We start from the raw sequence: 22,278 nt of genomic DNA on the forward strand, positions 1-22,278 counted from the left end.
AGAAAGAAAGGTTTAATAAACAGCTTATCGATTTTTTTTCATGTTTTATTTAACCCCCAATACCTTGTCTAACTTATTTTATTTAATTATTTATCTTTGGGAAACAAACTATACAACATCTTATATATAAAAATGAATCGCAAAATGTGTTGGTAAGCGCATAACTCGAGAACGGCTGAACCGATTTCGATAATTCTTTTTTTATTATATTCCTTGAAGTACGAGGATGGTTCTTATGTAGAGAAAACGTAAACATGTACCACGGGCGAAGCCGGGGCGGACCGCTAGTTTCTTATAAATAAGAGCTAGCGCGCACAAGCAACTTTGTCTCCGCAACTATTTTGTCTCTCCCATCAATTGTATGGGGAGTTGCGTCGCTATGTGCGCGCACTTTCATACTAGCCCATTGGTGGAGAGACAAAATAGTTGCGGAGACAAAGTTGCTCGTGCGCGCTAGCTCGATAGAAAACCATACATATTATATCAGCAAAGTTTCCACAAAAAATTTAAGATCTTTTAATAAATACACATTCAGTCACATACAGTCTACATAAGGATACAAAAACATAGAAATATAGAAATAACAAGCATGAACCTGTTGCAATAATTTCGAACTAGGTATGGTAAGATTACTGTAAAGCGCCATCTATCGGAGTTTGAATGGTTCTATTGATAATGGATCCTTCAATAAAAAGTAGTTCATATAACTCTGAAACCTCTATTTCACAACAAAAAATCATACTATACAATGGCTCAGATGCGACGTGAAAAAAAGAAAAAAAAACACACTCGCTTTCATAAAATTAAAAATGTAGGTTTCTACAAATGAAACAGAAGAATATTGAACACGATAACGTAGGTACCTTTCTGTAATTCATATTAGGTGATACGATTTGAACTAATAGAAAGTAAGTGATTAGGCTATATGTAATCAATATAGGTTTTAAGTTTGCCGTAACTCGTAAGTATATGTTATACTTTCTATGAATTGTTCCAAGGGACAGTAGGTATCCATAGTTTTTTTTTTTCAAAATCGACGGGTATAGGCCTGTCCCAGGAATATTGAGGTTTTTAAAATCTGATGATGCAGTATCAGTTTCTGTCCAAATAGGATTCATGACAAAGATTTTTTCGTTACCTAAGTTCTGGATTTCAGCATCGATTGATGATGTAGGTACAAAAGTTGAAGCAATTGCAGAACTGTTTGATTTTCTTTATGAACGATAATTTTATCTGTCAGATTGCGACATTTTATTTTCTTCGTGCGATATATTTTTACACCGGAAATCGAACCCAGTATCCACCGGTTATAAGCTCACGCATTAAAAACTATACCAAGGAGGTAGTCAAGGTAAGTATATATGTATATAGGTGTGTAACTATGTAGTATTTTACTATTTTGTTGCTTTGTATCACAATAATTTGTATAGAACCAATTTTGATGTAATTTAGTACAGGTTGATTATGGAAAGCTGGCATGGTCACAGTACTCACACTTATGCAATTTTACTATACAGTATGTTCAAAAATAAATGCTTAAACTAGAGTCAGTTTAAGTGTAGACTTGAATTGTTAAATGGGTGTGTTGTAGATAAATATATACAAATATAATTAAGAAAGCTCTAATAATTTATATGTAAAATTATAATTTAAAAGTAACTCAATGGATGAACACAAACTATTCTAAATAACGATAAAAACAATACAAATAACACGTGCGCTCACTCCCAAGAAACAAGACAAGCGTAACCCTAGCACGTAAGAGATAAGGCTACATTACAATAAAAGCTGTATTGTTCAGCTATGTATGAAAATTTTAACTTACGGCGTTTACATTTTGCTTACAAAACTTATTAAAATTATTACATAATTTAACCTAGATAAAGTAAAAAAAATATTCTAATCCGCGTGCCGCGAAGTATCTCGTCAAATATAGTTAGTAGTATACCTAACGTCTTTGTTTAAATTATATCACCTGTATTTATAAACAATTATTGCAAAATAAAAACAATAATTGTCCCCTTCACCCTCATTTAAGAATTTAAAACCCCATGTCAAACGTACCAAAAGACTAGAAGACACAATAAGCCAATACTGCCAACATCCGGAAAAATACTCCACATACCAACTACGCAGAAATAGGTGGAGGTAGTTAAGAAATAGCAATTTTTGAATGACCGTCAAGACGAATAACATATTCTCAGTCTCCCCGTGACACGTAGTGATTATATCCTCTTTGCCCGTGACCACGGTGTAAAGTGTTCGAAAGGTCGGGAAAATAATATAATGAATAAATCGCGTTTAAAATTCGTTAAAAAGTCTTTAATTTCTAAATGTATAATACTCGCGAGTATTATACATTTAGAAATAAATCGGATCGGACCTGTAGATCCCGAGATTAGCGCGTTCAAGCAAACAAACTCTTCAGCTTTATAATATTAGTATAGATTATATTCTACCTATTCACAATCGGTTAAATACCCAAATATTTCAGATCGCCAACGCTGGCCTAGTACTACGAAAGCAAAACAGAATTTCCGTACTTCAAGGAGAATTATCTAGAACTGCCAAACGTGCTACGGACTTGGAAGATCGGTTGATGAGTAACAGTAAGTTAATAATTACATCACTACATAGTATAAAACAAAGTCGCTTTCTCTGTCCCTATTTCCCTATGTCCCTTTGTATGCTTAAATCTTTCATTGCAATGCTTAAAAAGTTTGTTTGTATCGTTTTCATATTTCTTTTTATTACACGCTTTATATTAGCTTCACCTGTATGTTTGTAACCGACTTCTTTGGGCGCGATTTTGACCCACTTTAAACGGCCAGATTTCGTTCAAACTTTGTACATTTATTTAGGACCGATGACAATACACTAATTTGATAAAATAAATAATACTTAAAATTTTAAACTATTATTATTTATTCTTGTTGGGACGATACGAATTTGAAGGTTGAGTGTATTCTGTAAATAGGTTTTATACGTTCTGCCATAGCTACTGAGACCAGACGATATAATCGAATCGACTAGAGTGTTGTATAGTAGTAACTTTAGCTTATAAGTAAGTCTATTCTCTATTGCATATATTTTCTTATTCTGGGTTTTCAGCTACCTACATACTAAACATTGAAATCGGTTAAGTAGTATTTGTGTGAAATTGTAACAAACCTCCTCACAAACTTTCGCATTTATAATATTAGTAGGATAATAATTATTTATATTCTAGATCGTCTGATGCTACCAACTTCCAATCCAAACACGGATTGATTCGAAGTGGAGGAATTGGAAATAGAAAACAAGAAACTTCGAGAACAAATTGACAGATTGAGAGCTGCTGGTGACGGCATTATACTGTCTAAGGAAGTTATTGGTAAGTTTGTTTGTTTTAATATACGGAAAAGCTGAACAGATTTTGATAATACTTTCGTTTTTAGGAGATAGTCGCTATATATTATATAACTTGATAAATCTGCATTTTTTGTTTATAAGAACTAGCTTATCTGTGAAATTACCAGAACAAATAAAAAAAATACCTCAAATAAAATCAAAAATTCCTAAATCAATAAAAATTTATTTTTCGCATTTTTTTTTCGTACCGACAAAAATGGCAGTGTTTCCTTATTAGTCTTATTCATCTATACTAATATGTATTATAAAGAGGAAAGGTTTGTATGTATGTATGTATGGTTTTCACGCATAAACTACTGGACCGATTTTGATGAAATTTGGCACAGATTTCAAGGTCGCGACATGGCAATACCGTTACGTGATGGAGTAAGGCAACGATTTTGGTATCTTTGAATCTTGCCAAAGAAGTTTCACTTCTGACACATGTGTACACATATACACGCTCTTTTTTAATTTAGGATAGTAATTAGGTGCTTTTTTTTCACAGCAATTTTATAGAAAAATAGTCTAGAGATTTAAAGATGATGATGTATGTTTAATTTTAACTTATTATTAATATTAATTTATTATTAACTAGCGGTCCGCCCCGGCTTCGCCCGTGGTACATATTTACGTTTTCTCTACATAAGAACCATCCTCCTACTTCAAGGAATATAATAGAAAAGAATTATCGAAATCGGTTCAGCCGTTCACACGTGATGCCGTGACAACGCGAAACGGGTGCGGACCCGCCGCCTTTTTATAGCTCCCGCCGCGAAGCGCGTCGAACGCGGCAACTGATACACAAAAATAATCCTTATGGCATGTAATTCACGCGCGATGACTTATAGCGTATTTCATGTATAACTTTGGTGTTTCTACACCGATTTACATGATTCTTTTACTATAACCTGCCCAGGAGTATGAAGAATAACTGTGCCAAATTTCATTAAAATCCGTCGTGTAGTTTTTGTTTCTATAACGAATATACAGACAGACAGACAGACAGACAGACAGACAGACAGACAAAAATTTTACTGATTGCATTTTTGGCATCAGTAGCGATCCCTTATCACCCCTTCATAGTTTTTTTTTAAATATATTTCATGTACAGAATTGGCCTCTCTACAGATTTATTATAAGTATAGATAATAATTTTAATATAACCTTTTTTTCTAACTAACCCTATTTCTTACAGATTTGGTGGTAACCCAAAACACATCAGAAATGGCGACTGTAACTCGTAAGAAGGAATACCTCGGAATGTTCGAATATAAGATACAAGATGTGCCGATGATTATAAAGAAGCTTATTCCTGGTAAGTTTGTATGTCTGTTTGATAGAATATAATGGAATATTGTTTAAAGTGGTTTTTATTGTAGGTATGTATATTTTATGGTATAGTACATATATGCTGATAATTAAGTACCTTCCTTAATTTAGAGATCAGATTCTAAAAAGCAGAAATTCAATCAAGAAATTTTTCATCTGTATTTTCATAATTACATATTATTTTTACTTATATAAATAAAAATTATTCATATTATATAAAGAATGTACGGAAATAGATTTAGCATATTAACAATATCAAATAAAATGATTATCCATTTTTGACCCCTGGTTAACTGGACTTTTTGTTGCAAATGACCTCTAGTATATAACCCCTTTGAAGGATCGCGTCGAATATCCGTCTTTCTAGATCTAAAACCCCACATTGCATCCACTTTACTCCCGGGTCTACCGGCCTACATCCTGTTCATGATGCTGCGTCACACGGACCATGTAGACGATGAGCCCAAGATGCACTCCTTGATGAAGGGCATCCGGATTGGGGTCAAGAAGACCTTAAAGAGACGAGCTCATAGTGTGGAGTATAGTGCGCTGTGGTTGGCTAATATGTTGAGGTGGGTATTTATACTAATATTATAAAGCTGAAGAGTTTGTTTATTTGAACGCGCTTATCACAGGAACTAGTCAGATTTGAAAAATTCTTCGAAATATCGAGGAAGTCTATAGGCTATATATCATCACGCTAAGACCAACAGGAGCGGAGCCACGTGAGTGAAACCGCGGAGCGCAGCTAGTAAAAAAATAATTTGGAAAATCCAAAAGTGCACGCCTCATAATTTTTTTTTAATAAATATTTATTAATTATTATTTTTGTTTATTTAATAACAATTAAACCACATCGAATCAGACCCTGAAAAATGAAAGGGTTCTATTCCTGAGCATACTCAAGCGTAAGAGAAAAAAAAAGACTCGATTAGTAAAGTATTTCGGTCGCTATCGTGTTAACAAGAAAAAGGATCCGCACATACAGACACACGGACGTCCAAGACAGAACTTTTTTAAACTGTTTTTTAACTAGTTTAAATAACAAAAATGACATCAAAAATATCATGAACGTTAAAAATAGTGTTTTTTCTTAATATGTGTGTGTATGTATTATCTTACAAGTGCAATGTATGATACATAAAGACATTTTAAGTTTGAAAAATCAGATGTTTTGCGCGAAGTGACAGTAGTACCCACCTCAACGCTTCGCTTATGAGGCGTGCAATATACTAATAAGAAAATATCTTTTAAGAAATTAAAGACTAATAATTTAATGCATATAATAATCACGTTTAAAATTCGCCCGGAATGGCGGAAGATGCGGGTTCGAATCCCGCTGAATGATCGATTTTTTTATTCTTTAAATATTTATATGGTCTATCTATTAAAGAGAGCAAAAACTTTCATAAAGACGCTAATATTATGTATGGAGCAACAAGAAAACATTAAACATTTTTGGCGACGTTGTTCGTTCATTATTTAAGAAGACAATATGTATTAATAAAAATCCATATTCAATCCATTATTAGTGCCGTAATACATTGACAAATAAAAAGTTTTCCTATTTCTTTTTTATATAAATAAAAACACATTACAGATTACTAAACAACCTGCGACAATACAGCGGCTATGCTCTCTACCAAGCGAGTAACACTCCGCGTCAGAACCAGCAATGTTTGAGGATTTTCGACTTGTCTGAATATCGACAAGTGCTTAGTGATATAGCTATTTGGATATATCAGGGTGAGTAAACATGAAAAAAAATGCTGTAAAAATTAGGTAAAGAAGAATAAATTAGTAGTATATTCGTTGGTGATTAGTATAGTTACTTTTTGATGAAAAAAAGCTGTAAAAATAAGAACCAATAATTGTTTTCAAGTCATTTAAACAGTATACTACCTAGTATGGGTATAACGTACCTAAATTCTACATATTATATCATTTACACTCATCAATTTTGTGCTTTACCACAAGGATAATTCAATATTAAAGTGAAACTTTTATTACATCGTCTCAAACTTTTTGGTCTGTGTAGCGCATGTCGCGTGTATCGCGGCTGCCGAGTAGGTATACCTACACGGCAGCCGACCGACACGCGACATGCGCTACACAAAGCAGTGTTCGGAACCGTTCGAACAGTTTCACTTTTACCGTGGTTTCATAAAAAATGGTTTCATTCCTTAAGCGGTGGGCAAATTTACATCGTATGCAATATAATTATGATAATGGATAATTTGGATAATTTTTAATGGTTTTAATCTTGTTTTTTAATTGTATGATTTTAATTTGTATAGAATTTTAATTTTATAATTTATGTATTACTAACATAGTTTTTAAGATTAATGTATACTAACACAAATATGGATAAATATCTGGAAATAAAATATATTATTATTATTATTATAAAACCACAAAACATTTTTTTTAGAGAAGATTTTTACTCTAACCATTATTAAAGTTAACTTTCTATTTGAAATAGAAACTATTTGTGGCAAAAGAATGTATACATTCTTTAGAATAGAATAGAAAACACTTTATTGTACAATGCACAAAAAAACAAAATTTACAGAAACGATATGTAACTTAAAATAAATGTACAATTTGGCGGCCTTATCGCTTAAAAGCGATTTCTTCCAGGCAACCTTGGGATATAGGAAAACTAAATCAGTAAAAAGGTAGATAGTGCATAAATACATACATATACAAGAAACAGTACTGTCTTTACTTTCAAATAGAAAGAAATAAAATATACACTTTATTTATTTATACCAATATACATATTTTTAACACAAAGTTTTTTATAACAAGAACATAATTCAAATTAACTGTATGCTATAAAATTGATAATGTCCACTCTGTACTTTACTACACACTAAAAATCTCCAATCTTCCCCAGGCCTCATAAACCTCCTGGAAGGCCAACTGGACCGTCTAATAGTCCCTGCAATCCTCGAGTACGAGGAGATCAGTGGGCTGTCAGGGCCCCGGGGTGGGGCCCCCGTGGCCCCTGTGGCCCCACCGCCCTCTGCAGGGCCTGCGAGGCTCAAACACGAACTGGCGGCCACACATGATCATCTCAAGATGCATGATGTGGATGCTGGCTTACGGGTTAATATATTTAAACAGGTAAATAAATATTTCAGGACAATTTTCACTAAGCTTTCGCTTGTGTTATGGAAACCAGATGACTGATAACATTATTTTTTTTAAATAAATACTTATATAGATAACTAGCCGCTCCGCGCGGTTTCACCCCCGTGGCTCCTCTCCTGTTGGTCGTAGCGTGATGGTATATAGCCTATAGCCTTCCTCGATAAATGAGCTATCTAACACCGAAAGAATTTTTCAAATCGGACCAGTAGTTCCCGAGATTAGCGCGTTCAAACAAACAAACAAACAAACAAACTCTTCAGCTTTATAATATTAGTATAGATTAACACCCAGACACAGAGCAAACATCTATGTTCATCATACAAATATTTGCCCCGGGTGGGAATCGAACCCACGACCAGTGGCTTAGAAGGCAGGGCCACTACCAACCAAGCCAACCAGTCAGTCAAAACTATAAAAGTGAATATTTTCAAGAAACTAGCGGCTTTTCCTGGGTTCGCCCGTGATACATATATACTATGTAGCCTATAGTAATCAGGGATAATGTACGTATCCAACGGTGAAATAATTTTTGCAATCGGTCCACTAGTTCCTGAGATAAACGCGGTCATACAAACTGCTGTTTTATATTATTAAGTATCGGTATTAGGTGCCATGTTGGCTATTAAAGTCTATCAATAACAAATTTTTAACATAGAAATTACATATCTTAGCGTGTAATTTTTACTTTTTACTGTTCATAGAAATATAATTCTACCCATAGAAATCGAAATAACAAGACACTAGAAGTCGTAAGCGTGCGTGACCCCACTCAGGTGATTTGCACATCACCAGTGCATTCGTCACTGTTCAGTTGCTCTGGAGACCTATGAGTGTATACATGGTGTGTTTCAGCAATTCCCATTGCGGAAATTCTTCCACAAGTTGTAATTATACTTATAAAGGAATAATATTTCATCGGAAAATATTTTTTTTTAGAAATAATGCCGTTTTTCCTGAAATTTACAAGTATTACGAGTGTCACCATAGTAATCGAAATAACAATGAATGACACAGTCGACCATTCTTATTATCACGTTTGTTCGTATTGGAGCAAAAAGTCTCATATACTTAGGGATGTTATTCTAAAATAAAACCGTAAATTCGTGCGTTAGGATACATATTCAAAAGCTTAATTTAATAGTTAAGTTAGTTTTCACTAAAATCAAGCTGTCCAATAAAAGGCATAGTTTACTTGTGTGTATACTGTTTAGCTTTCGGTTTGAATGTGTTGATTTTGGCGACAGCGGTTTTCATACGAATTATTTTTTTTATTTTTTTTTATTTATTTATTTATTTCAGGTAACAGACAATAAATTGTACAGACCCATATTATAAATACCTTACAGACTAACATACATATAATAATTTAAAACTAAACTAAATTAATACAAAACTAAGAATATATTAAGCACTACACTATACACAATTCACGGCACTGGCGGTGTCATATTGCGCTGAACGGGCTTTGGCTGGGTGTTGCGAAGCCGCCCGCGAAACCGCCGGAACACAACACCACGGGGCCAGAACTCCTCGCTCATGAAGGTCGACAGCTGCTCGCTCGGTACACGCACAACAAATGAATTAAAATTCAAATTGTTGCGCGGCTCCAGGCGCTGGACCCTCACGATAAACTTGGTCTTCACCCGCACATACTCCACTACATCAGAAGCTTGGGTAGAGTGGTGCAGGCGGGACACGTACAGCTGCGTCGTCGGTATGGCGGGCCGCAGCAGGTGGTTGTTACCGGTCGGGGCGGTACCGCACTTGTTGGAGGAGGGCTTCTTTTTCTTCTTCCTTTTCTCTACCTTTGTAAAGCCTTCCTCATCGAGTGGATGACTATTCGCGCTCGACAAGGGTGCCGCACGGCGCGGGGAGTCCCTGTGCTTAACGGGATCTCCATCTCGGGTGATATCTTGCCGCTTTACGGGAGGCTTGGCAGCAGCGGCCGCGTAACCAGCCGGTGTCGGGTTGGCTACACGTGGCGGGCTCTCCGGGGGAGGCGCGGGTCGGGCGGGGCGCGGCGTGACGCGGTCGACGGCCGGCGGCGTCGTCAAATTCGCTGACTCAAAAGTCTCACGTTGCGCTCCACGACGTGTGTTCACATTTGAAACCTCCGTTGACCTACATAATGAAATTGAATCGCGCAGGGCGACGACCTCATTACGCAGCTCGTTGATGGTGGATTGGGAAGCTCCAAATTTGAACTCCATCTCCTTTAGGGCCGTCCTTAAAGAAGTGATATCCTTAAGAAGGCTGGTGACGTCGACGTGGTCGAATGTGACGGGAGGCAGCTTACGCAAATCCTTCGCCACGAAAGTCGGCACGTCGTCCGGATCGGTCTCCTTGAACACCTTGATGATGTCCCGTAGACTTCTCTCTCCCTTCTCGTCCCTCCTGCGAGACGGCATCCTGTCGGCCATATTCAATGCCGAAAAGAGAAGTGATTTGGCGTCACGAATCTCTTCCTCCGTAAAATTGCTCGTGCAAATTTGTTCTATGCTAACTTCATCCATGACATCCAGCTGATACTGCAGGAATGCCAGGACTTCATTAGGCACAAGCGTAGCGCTCATTGTTACGAGCGAAAACTTCGATAATAAAAAATATTAATTATTTATTAAATTATGACATTATAGCACTTCTATGTGTCTTGTTATTTAGATTTCTATGATTCTACCCTACCCACTATTATTTTTTAAATTTTCCCTGCTTTTTTGTATTTTTTAATTCTCATTTCTCAATTCCCAGCTATTCTACTACATTTGCGCGTATAGTCTGAACCATCTGCTCCTACGCAAGGACCTGTGCTGTTGGGCCAAGGGTCTACAAATAAGATGCAATATATTTCACCTGGAAACTTGGATTAGGGAACACTTGGCGGAGTATGGGCAGAAGAGCGTAAGTAGATTTTTAATTTTTTTTTATGATAAAAAGAGAAAAAATTTTGGAAAAGGAGGGTATTTTTAGAAATGTTAAAGATTGTTAGGTTTTTGTAGTAGGGTGGGAAATGGAAGTGATAAAATTTTGTAGGTAATTTTGAGAAAGAAAATGGATGTTTAAAAGGAGAAAAAAAAATGTTTTGGACAAAAAAGGAGGGTATTTTTGAAAAGGTTTAAGATTATAAGTTAGAGTTTTGTGGTAGGGTGGATAAATTGAAGGTATGTGTAGGTAATTTTGAGAGAGAAAATATATAAGTTTATAACATTTAAGAGTAACAAACATCCATCCATTTATGTATGGTTATTTATTTTTAATACAAAGCAGTCATTTTTATTTTATGTATTCATTTTTAATGAACCATCTTCACAATGGGCAGCGTTGGGCGAGTAGAAGCAATCGCGATAGTGTAGAGCTCCTAAATGTCTATGATCGATCATTGTAGGTGTTTATTCATAATTGCCGTAACGGCGATAAACGTCTACGATCTTTTGTTGGGCCAACGCTGCCCATTGTGAAGAGGGCCCTATACCCAATAAAGAATAATAATTAATTCAAACTATTTGCAGGTGAAAGAAACACTATCGGAACTAAAGCCGATAACTCAAGCGGTACAACTGCTACAGGCGCAAAAGTCAATGGCGGACGTCGCTAGTACGGTTGAAATGTGCGCGGATTTGTCTGCTATGCAAGTTTGCAAGGTAAAATTACAAATTATTATAAATTGTCAAAAAAATCAATTTTTATAAGACCATGAAAGAAAAAACCATTTCTTGATTTTGCTACTGTGACCACTTCATTTTATTTTATCATCGCATATTTAAAGTGAAAATTATGAAGACTGGAAATGACGATGACGTTATTTATGTTATTAGTTTTTGTGTATTTCTGTATTTACAGGCGCTTTTGAATCGTCAAAATACAGAAAAATAATATTCTACCATCGATTCGGAAAACAGTTTCCAACGTTTTAAAGCCACTTTCGCCATATAAAATGAGTCCTAATTTAACGATTTCTAAACGTTTCCAGATACTAAACATGTACACACCGGCCGAAGAAGAAGTCAAAGTGACGAAAGACTTCATCAACGAAATACAGAAACTTATGCAAGAGAGATCTCCCTTTGCTAATCGGGTAAGTTATAAATATAAGTAAAAGAAAAAAAAAAGAGCGTGTGTGCCGAGCACACGTGTCAGAAGTAAAACTTCTTTGGCAAGATTAAAAGATACCAAAATCGTCGACATACTCCATGACGTGACGGTAATGTCATGACGCGACCTTGAAATTTTACTCTCGAAGCGCCGAAATAAATACAGAATTTCAATAATAGTTGGTATTTTCATATCAAGTCAAGTCTGATGGAGCTGAATGAATAAGCCATTTAGTTACATTTTAAAACAAAAAAGTAATAGCTAATTATATGACCTATATTTTTATAATTCTAGCAAAATCTCCTGATGGACACGAAAATGATATTCGCCGTGCAATTCCAATACAACCCGTCTTCCATACGACTGGAAGATATAGAAGTGCCCGACGTTCTGGAACTCGACGGATTACTCACTAAGATATAAGTGGAAATGTAGAGAAATAGTCTATTATTCGTTATCTGTGCTGGTGTGGTGTCTGTGGTTTTCACGGAATGTAAATGTCAAATTTAAACGTCAACTGTCATGTGTCTGACACTGGCAAAAAGTCTTCGCTCAAGGCCATCATTGAGAAAAAAAATCAAATGTCAGCTGTCAAATGTCAAGTGACAGATGTCAAATTTTTGGCGGTTTTCTTTAACTGTTTGAAAATGTAGATTTGTTTTTATTGTTTAAATAAAAGTTAATTTATGTTCTGTTAAACATAAGTATCCGTTAAGTTTTGATGTGTGACATTTTTTAAAACTCCGTGAAACACACTAAGGACACATTACATTCCATAAAGTTAAATGCATTTTTATGTAAAACAAACTCATTGCATTTTTAATCTTAAAGTTTGCGTCATACTTTACTATTTATATATTATGTTTGCTGCATATTTCATTATCACTAAAATATTTCTGAGGTATATTTCTCTATTCTCTTCGCTTTCAAACGAATAATTTCATTTTATTGTATTTTCCATACTTCCTTATCTATTAATACTAAATAGATTGACGCAAACTAAGGACGCAAACTATATTATATTTGCTGTGATTTATCGAAAATCCTAGAAAAATATCAGGGTGTTTAAAACTGAATTTGATTTTGTTTATGTACTATTATAATTAATAATATAATTAATAAATATTTCAATTTCAATATTTACGGAAGATTGAATTTTGACATATTTTCTTGTTTGAGAAAATCGTCAAAAACAACCAAACGAAAGAAAAGAAATTCCTATACATTAATGAGACATATAACAAATGTATTTCAAAATGGAAAAACTTATTTTATTTGATGATTTTTACCTTGAAATCGATTTTTTGCCATAGAACTTTTAATGTGTTAAAATTATGTTTGACTTACCTATTTTATCAACGAACTATTTAAAATCTAATTTTTACGTTTTTGTACTTAATTCCTATAACATAAATGATAAAATATGTAAGTTTGTTTTTAGCAATAAGTAGTTTTATAAGTGAATTATTTGATATTGTTTGTTTTCATCATGTGTTAATATAATATTTGTAGTAAGGTGATAATAAATATACATATAATAAAATTCTAGAAAATTGATGTCTGTACAATTAAAATATGTAAAAAAAATTAGCAGGGGTTATTATTAAATCGATCCCAAACCCAACCCAACTATCGGAAAATACCCGATAATTTTGAAGCTCTTGTGGTATTATAAGTGAAAAAACATACATTAATGATTTATTAGAAACTAGCGGTCCGCCCCGGCTTCGCCCGTGGTACATGTTTACGTTTTCTCTACATAAGAACCATCCTCGTACTTCAAGGAATATAATAAAAAAAGAATTATCGAAATCGGTTCAGCCGTTCTCGAGTTATGCGCTTACCAACACATTTTGCGATTCATTTTTATATATAAGATTATATTGCTAATAGTCCAAGAGCTGATGATGATAGCTAGAATAATTATAGATAAAAAAAAACAACATCGTTTGTTAAAACTCTTAAAGAGCACACGGAAGCTCGCGGGCTGCTTGCAGCCCGCGCACAACGCACCAGCTAGTATCTATCTTAATATATTATATTATAAAGGCGAAAGTTTGTAAGTATGGATGTATGGATGTTTGTCACTCTTTCACGTAAAATCTACTGAATGGATTTGAATGAAACTTTACCACAATATAGCTTATACATCAGAATAACACATAGGATAGGTTTTATCCCGGAAATCCCACGGAAACGGGAACTATGCGGGTTTTCCTTTGAAAACGCGGGCGAAGCCGCGGGCGGAGCCGCGGGCGAAGCCGCGGGCGAAGCCGCGGGCGAAGCCGCGGGCGGAAATCTAGTAATATTATAAACATGAAAGTTTGTAAGAATATAATATAATGTTTGTTACTCTTTCACGCAAAAACAGCTGATCGGATCTTTATGAAATTTAGAACAGGGATAGAGAATTGTCTGGATTAGCACATAGGCTACTTTTTATCCAGTGCCACGCGAGTGAACCCGCAAGCTAAAGCTAGATACTTATAATTGAATAAAAACCAATAATACTCTTATATATTTATTATTCTTCAAAGGAAGGTACAATGCACTTTTGCTATCAAAACTTGGGTCTATTTTAACTCAACTCTTCTGTTCTTAGAAGTCTTTTCCAGCTTATCCCATCTTAATGCTCAAGAATCTGAAAAGAAAATCAATGCTTTAAAATCATTCATAAAACTGTACCTATTAGATTTTATTCACGAGCTGTGCCCCTCGGTACCTATTACCCACAGTGCTCCTGTTGGTCTTAGCCTTCCTAGATAAATGGGCTACCTAACACCAATAGAATTTTTCAAATGGGACCAGTAGTTCCTGAGATAAGCTCGTTCAAAAAAACAAAACTCTGCGTGTGTAAGTAATATTACTTAAAATGTAAACAAATGTCACATTTTTCATTCGCTCGTAATTCCTTATAGTCCATTGAAATGTTACATTTTTTAGGACAAACCTTGCGTTTTTTAGAGGACGCAATTTTATTTTTGTGATGTGTAGAGGGGGTCAGTGTGAAGCTAAAACCAACTTTGTGGGGTCGCCACCCTTGTCCCACGGCCGCCATCTTGAAAATAGCGGCTGAAATGGTTTTTACGATATATCTCTTAAACTATTCAACTGATAAAAAATAATTGTTAACAATATTTGTTGCAAATTAAATTCTCTACAACTTTGGTCTAGTAACTTTTTGTCGTAGAATTATAAATAAAAAAGTTATGAGCGAAAATGTTCAGATACACATCACAAAAATAAAATTGCGTCCTCTAAGAAACGCAACCCCAAATGTAACTTTTTAATGGACTATTAGTTACGGCCGTCTATATGCTTGGTTTCAGACTTACCTTTTATACCCACCTATCACCTAATAGCTCACTAGCTGTGCCACGCAGTTTTATCCGAATTTTTCCGCTCCTGTTGGTCTTAGCGTGATGATATTATATAGCCTTAAGCGCGTCACACACGGTGAAGATACTATAATATTTTATCTTAAGATACTGTTATATTTTATATTACAGTATCTTAACGCATCCGGTATCAGCGTTCGGACTATCATTTTTCTTTTTGTCATTGCGTACTAAGACCCCTGTAGAACCGCCATCCTGTTACAAATGACGCGAAATTTTGTGGGTCATTTGTAACAGGATGGCGGTTCTACAGGGGTCTTAGTACGCAATGACAAAAAGAAAAATGATGGTCCGAACTCCGAACGCTGATACCGGATGCGTTAGGATACTGTAATATAAAATATAACAGTATCTTAAGATAAAATATTATAGTATCTTCACCGTGTGTGACGCGCTTAAGTATAGCCTTTTTTTTTCAAATCGGACCAGTAGTTCCTGAGATTAGCGCGTTCAAACTCTTCAGCTTTATAATATTAGTAGGTATAGATAAAGAAAGATGAAACTTACTTTTCCCAAGTGATGCAATGCCCCCACGGAGCTCTAACCCTCCCGAATGAACATGATTGCGCATTTACTATTAGATCTTTGATCTCAGGTTCAGTTCGAAACCATTGCGTTATCAAATATTCTCCATATTTTTTAATAGATTCATAACTAAGCTCAGGATATGACAATACTATGTGAACCATAAGAAGTATTATTACTAATCGCTTCATGGTTTACAGTACGACTGACCAAACAACACAATTTTGTTCTATTTTATTTGCTTTATAGAGCGTCATCGTGTATTTGGGCTCAAAATAAAGTAGCGGCACAGTATTACAATATTACTGTGGTAGCGGCTCTGATAAATATATTATTTATTCGCAAATTATATTCCTGTATTGTAATTTGTACAAGGAAGGAAAGAATATTGTTTACTTACACTGTCATCGTTAAAAATTTCAACACACTTAAATATTTAAAAAAATAAATGAGATTTAATGCATAAAAACTATTAGTATGTTGCTCAATGTTGTGTTGTATATTATAAAAAAATGATATTAATGTCATATATATACTACTTACTTCTCATATTATAAAGAGGAAAGGTTTGTAATTATGTATGTATGTATGGTTTTCACGCATAAACCTCTCAACCGATTTTGATGAAATTGGGCACAGACAATTTTTAGACCCTGAGAAAGAGAAGCTACCTTTTATGGGGGAGATAGGCCTCCAAGCGTTGGATCGCAACCTATCTAGGTAACCTATCGGTAGAAATCGACAGATTTTGCTATCTAGGGTCCACCGTGTCGAACAATCTCTCACTTAACTCGGAGATCGATATTCGTATCGGCAAGGCGGCGACCATGTTTGGGAAGCGTAGGAATACAAGAGTATGGCGTAACAAACATCTTTAAGTATAGAAGTAGGTGATATGATATTTTGAACTACAAGAAAGTAAGTGATTAGGCTATAGGTATGCAATCAATATAAGGTTTTTAGTTTGCCGGAAGTACCTATATATGATTATACTTTCTAGGAATTGTTCCTGATAAGAGACAGTATCCATTAGTTTTATAGTTACCTAGCCTGTTTTTTTTAATCGACGTGTATAAGCCCCAGGAATATTGAGGTTTTTAAAATCTGATGATGTAGTATCAGTTTCTGTCAAAATAGAATTCACGATAAAGATTTTTTCGTTACCAAGTTTTGGATTTCAGCATCTATGATTGATGATGTAGGTACAAAAGTTGAAGCAATTGCAGAACTGTTTGATTTTATTTATGGACGACATATTTTTCTGTCAGATTGCGACATTTTATTTTCTTCGTGCGACATTTTATACCGGGAGTCGAACCCAGTACCCTTTGGTCATAAGCTCACGAGTTAAAAACTGAACGAAGGTGGTAGTCAAGGATCGTATAATGTGTAGGTGTGTATGAAGTATTTCGTTGCTTTGTATCACAACCAAAGTGTAGAACCAATTTTGATGTAATTTAGTATGGAGATATGTATTGTAGTCGTATACAATGACGTACAAAAAACAACTAGGCCCAAAATCAAGCCCACAAATTGTCGAAAATAAAACTTTGCCTACGCGTATAATTGGCAGAGTTTTCTAATGAGCTTGTTCAATAGATTTTGAACATTACTGTCACGCAATAAGGTGATAATTTAATGAATATAAATACCACGCTGAACAGACTTTATTTGACGATCTTTTTATTGGCTATTGTGAGTCTATAGATATTCAGAGTACATAAAAAAAGCAAGAGGCTATGTTTCGAGGATAGGATGCGATTAAAGCCACGCTTCATAAGTCTAGGAGAGTAAATAAAACACCAAATTACTAACATGCTGTATTGATCTGCATTTCACAATAAATATAATTCAACTATTATTACGGAATGTTACACTCACAGCACACAAGGAATATTTTTATATTATCTATAATAACTAACAAAATACAGTTATTTATACAATAAGTAAAACGGTGACTTGAAAGTAAAGTGAGCATATACTAAGGTACAAGTCAGAATAAGTAGTTATATGTAATAACAAAAATCGATGTAATAATACTAAACTATAAAACCAATTAAACGCCAATTATTCGCCTTATTACAAAACACATACTAACTACAAACCGGGTTTAAATCGTAAAACCATGATTTAAATTTTACGTTAAATCATAGACAATGACAATAGTTTAAACCTTTGTACTAAATTTAAACCATGACTTTATAGAATAAGTTTAAACCATAGTTTAATTAAGTACTTGTAACAAGGCATATTCTTGAAATATGTTTTTTCTCGCACTATTAAAGTAGTAAAGTAGGTAGTGTCGTGAAAACTATCGGTTTTAAATACAAGGTTCTTCACTATTATAGTAATATATATAATGTAATGAATTCTTACTTTTTTAATAATATATGAAACATATAAACATAAAATGAAATAATCAATACAGAAAATGCACAGAAAAATGCGTGTTCAATATAGTTTATATAATTCACTTTTCACGAATAACAGTTATAAGTATATAAAATAAAAGTGACATTAAAAAATAGAACAAAATGAAGTACATAGTTTAATTGAAAATTACTTTTATCATGTACTTTATATAGTTCATGCTGTAATAAGATATTGGAATTAAATTCTCATTGTTATACTTAATTCATCTTTATTAATAATTTTGCACCTTTTTTTCTACAGATTATTTAGGTTTAATATATTGACGAGTTATGAAATGAAAATTTGCAAAAATATAACGATTATAATCGAAACAAAAGGAAATTTTAGTAGGTATCATACAAAACCTATTTTTTATACATATAACATATTTTTCAAATTTGTACAAACAAACCATTTTTTTTTATTTCCCGCCAACAACAATTGACCAAAACTTCCGATTAACAGAATATACTAGAAATAACGTTAGCCAAAATTTGGAAGAACTATTTCTACAATGGTAACTTAATACAATTTTATTGAAACAAATTACCTCCGAAAAATTAAACTATACTTTTTATGTTATTGATTTTGTTTTTGTTTAATTTTATTATTCAACATTTTGGAAATAATTCACAATAGAGTTAAATCGAATTAATTCAATGTTTTATTAAGTTGCAATAATAAAATATGATAATGGATGTAATTTTCAAGAGATAAAAGTATAGTTTAAGTATTCGTAGATACAAAATTATAATAATATTGCTTTAGCTGCTAATTTATAAGTTTCAACAATGATTACACAGTCATATAAGTATCAATTAAATTGATTATAATATTTTTTAGGATAGCAACGATAGAATAATTTTGTCAAACAACAACTATGTTTTGATATATTTTTAATTGCTCTATATTGTCTTTTTCTATTAAGAAAACCTTATTGAGTATAAAATAATTGTCATATAATATGTATAATATAATATTTTATATTGCTCTTGTATTTCAGAAACATATACATAATAAGTAATAACCATCTATTTTCTAGTTCGGTTAAAAACTTAAATTTCCCACCATATGTATATCACGGACTTTAAAAACTAAATAAATTTGAGACGGAATACATATATATATCGGCATTTCATTCGCACTCATGAAAAATCAATGCACATCTTGCATTAAGAAGCGAGATGGCTAGATTTTAGAAAAACTATTTTCAACACAGAAGATTTAAAATACAATGAGGAATATAAAATATTTATATTTACGAAGATAATGATAATTAGAATTCATATAATTTTTCTATACATCTTGAGCACCTAATGTATTTCAATAACATAGCTATCATATATTTTATCTATTATTCTAATAAACAAATTTAGAATAAATTGCATAAATGCAAGTATTGCAGTTTCAAGACTTGCTGATAAGTCACTGATAGCCTATCTAACACATTTTGACGTATATTTTCATATATTACTTGTCATTTTATCAGACAGATAAGCTAAACACAATATATTATCTAGAAGTCGTGAAACTGGCTGTTAACGTTGCTTAACTTAAAACAAATAGGTACATTAGCACCTATATTATATTTATAATTTATATTATGGTAACATTTCTACTAAAATAACAAGAAATTATTTATATGTATATTTATTAATACGCAATGGGCCAATTTTCTTACAAACCTTGTTTATTTATAAGTTTTTCAATAATTGAACCTCATTATTTGATTTCAATTAAACTCAAATCAATATTCAAATAACGAATTTTCGACACAATTTTGCGTTTCTTAATACATTTATTTATATAATATATTCATATCTTTTATTAATACTTCTAGTTATAACAAACAGATAATATATTTTTTCATTTATTAAGTACATATTTTGTACTGAATACATTTTTTTATTGAAATAATATAGAATCATGAACTACATTTTCTTTCCTTTTTAATAGGAATTTTCAAAGGCATCATATTGTAGTATAACATTCAATTAATAATTATATATAAGGATTGATTACAAACAACTGTATATAGAATAATAATAAACCGCATCAATATTTAATAGAATAAGACAACACTCTTGGGCTATAAGAGTGAATGAGAAAGCACGATCTATTTCCAATGTGTAAAAGAGATAGTGATACATGTATTTCAAATTCATTCATTTATTGACACGGGTTATACATATTATGCCTGTTATATCATATTTTATTATATAAATTGTATAATAATTTCGCCATTTTTTAATAAATATGTGCAATAATGTTTAAATGCGTACCATAAACTCTTTTCTATTTCTATTAATTGTCTATGACTATGTTCTATAATTATTGGTCTACATTTCATTGTTTATGGTTAGGTCCTATATAATTCTGATTAGTTTTTTTAGATTAGCATAAACAAATGCAATAAATATATGGCAAGTTAGTTGTACATGATGAAAATCTTCAGGGCCTGTTTTACTATAGATTGATTAAAAATTACATGTGAAAATAGTAAACTAGCTTTTTGTAATTTTAAAACAAAATTTGAATAAATGTTTTTATACATAGTTATGGCCGAAGACGATTCGGTGGAAATAATTATGTATGACATATTATGCAGTAGTAATATTATTAACAGTAGTCAGTAGTAAAATACTAAACTATTATTTAGAAGGAAGATGTCCCTAAAATATTTTTCAATAGTTTTTGATATATATCGTAAGTAATATAAGAGATTTTCAACAAAAATCTATGGCAAAAAACTTATATAATTTGGACTATAGACGTCGAATATAAAAAAAATCAAGAAAAAAGGTGTTTGAAGTGAAACTTCTTTAGGCGCGTTGAGAGTAAAATTTCAAGTTCGCGTAATGGCAATACCGCCACGTCATGAAGAAGGCGACGATTTTGGTATCTCTGAATCTTGCCAAAGAAGTTTCACTTCTGACACGTGCGCACACGCTCTTTATTATATCTAAAATAACTAAAAGATTTAATGAACATCCCCTTTCTAAAGTAATACTACTTAAATTATAATTATTATTTCTATACAGGGTGTCCCACTGTTGGTATACTAAGCTCAAAGGAGGTTATAGTTTTGCATACGCTGAGTACGTAAAAAATACTTAAAAAATTCCAGACGCATTTTTTTTTCAAATAGATGAAATCTTAAAACTCTATGTGTACACCCATAGCAAGCAACCCGCCCATTTTTGCCACTAGAACGTGAGCTATCGTTTAAGATTATGTTTTCATAGACAAAATGCTCACATTAGAGAAGCGGTATATGACGGCTGCGCGAAGCTAGAGAAGAAAACATGGATTTTCAGGAAAAAAATATCAAAATTTTTTTAACATAATTTTGTTGTTTATGTATTTTTTACATGATCAGTGTATGCAAAACTACAAGTTCCTTCGCGCTTAGTATACCAATAGTGTGACACCCTGTATATAACACAATATACTAAATACTTAAGGAAAACATCAAATATAATTGCAATAAAGTTGTAATGATATGATTTTAATAAATAATTAATATCACCTACAAATATTATATTAACACATGATGAAAACAAACAATATCAAATAATTCACTTATTTAACTACTTATTGCTAAAAAAACAAACTTATTTATTTTTATGTTATAGGAATTAAGTACAAAAACGTAAAAATTATATTTTAAATAGTTCGTTGATAAAATAGGTAAGTCAAACATAATAATTTTAACACATTATAAGTGTATGGCAAAAATCGTTTTCAAAGTAAAAATCAACAAATAAAATAATTTTTTCCATTTTGAAATACATTTGTTATATGTCTCATTAATATAAATCAATTTCTTTTCTTGTGTTTGGTTGTTTTTGACGATTTTCTCAAACAAGAAAATATGTCAAAATTCAATCTTCCGTAAAGACCGAAACTAAATTATTTAATAGCACATAAAAAATCAAATTCAGTTTTAAACCCTGTTAAATTTTTGAAGATTTTT

At 32.9% G+C, this 22,278-nt stretch overlaps 2 protein-coding genes across 2 annotated transcripts; one reads left to right on the forward strand and one right to left on the reverse strand.

The window, feature by feature from the left end:
* Positions 1-825: 825 nt before the first annotated feature.
* On the forward strand, positions 826-12,712 carry LOC149896512 (unconventional myosin-Va-like). The gene is made up of 11 exons (XM_090117402.1): positions 826-855; positions 2,495-2,609; positions 3,278-3,373; positions 4,589-4,708; positions 5,090-5,294; positions 6,323-6,468; positions 7,622-7,851; positions 10,627-10,776; positions 11,385-11,516; positions 11,846-11,950; positions 12,262-12,712. Exons 1-11 carry the CDS (start codon positions 826-828, stop codon positions 12,388-12,390), a joined length of 1,458 nt encoding a protein of 485 aa, XP_089973528.1. The 3' UTR covers positions 12,391-12,712.
* Positions 9,144-10,488, reverse strand: LOC149896513 (uncharacterized). The gene has a single exon (XM_090117577.1). The coding sequence runs from the start codon at positions 10,449-10,451 to the stop codon at positions 9,306-9,308; it is 1,146 nt and encodes a 381-aa protein (XP_089973703.1). The 5' UTR covers positions 10,452-10,488; the 3' UTR covers positions 9,144-9,305.
* Positions 12,713-22,278: the final 9,566 nt, after the last annotated feature.

Source organism: Colias eurytheme, chromosome 28, assembly GCF_061535395.1.
Source record: "Colias eurytheme isolate Ceu_HAF_F1 chromosome 28, ilColEury1 Martin Lab GWU primary, whole genome shotgun sequence".
Classification (NCBI taxonomy): Eukaryota; Metazoa; Arthropoda; class Insecta; order Lepidoptera; family Pieridae; genus Colias; species Colias eurytheme.

Bases quoted from the DNA above. Each gene is read 5' to 3' on its own strand.
- LOC149896513 (XM_090117577.1), bottom strand. From the start codon at position 10,451: ATGAGCGCTACGCTTGTGCCTAATGAAGTCCTGGCATTCCTGCAGTAT.
- LOC149896512 (XM_090117402.1), top strand. From the start codon at position 826: ATGAAACAGAAGAATATTGAACACGATAAC. The intron at 3,374-4,588 runs GTAAGTTTGTTT...TATTTCTTACAG, and splicing joins ACTGTCTAAGGAAGTTATTG to ATTTGGTGGTAACCCAAAAC. The intron at 6,469-7,621 runs GTGAGTAAACAT...AATCTTCCCCAG, and splicing joins AGCTATTTGGATATATCAGG to GCCTCATAAACCTCCTGGAA.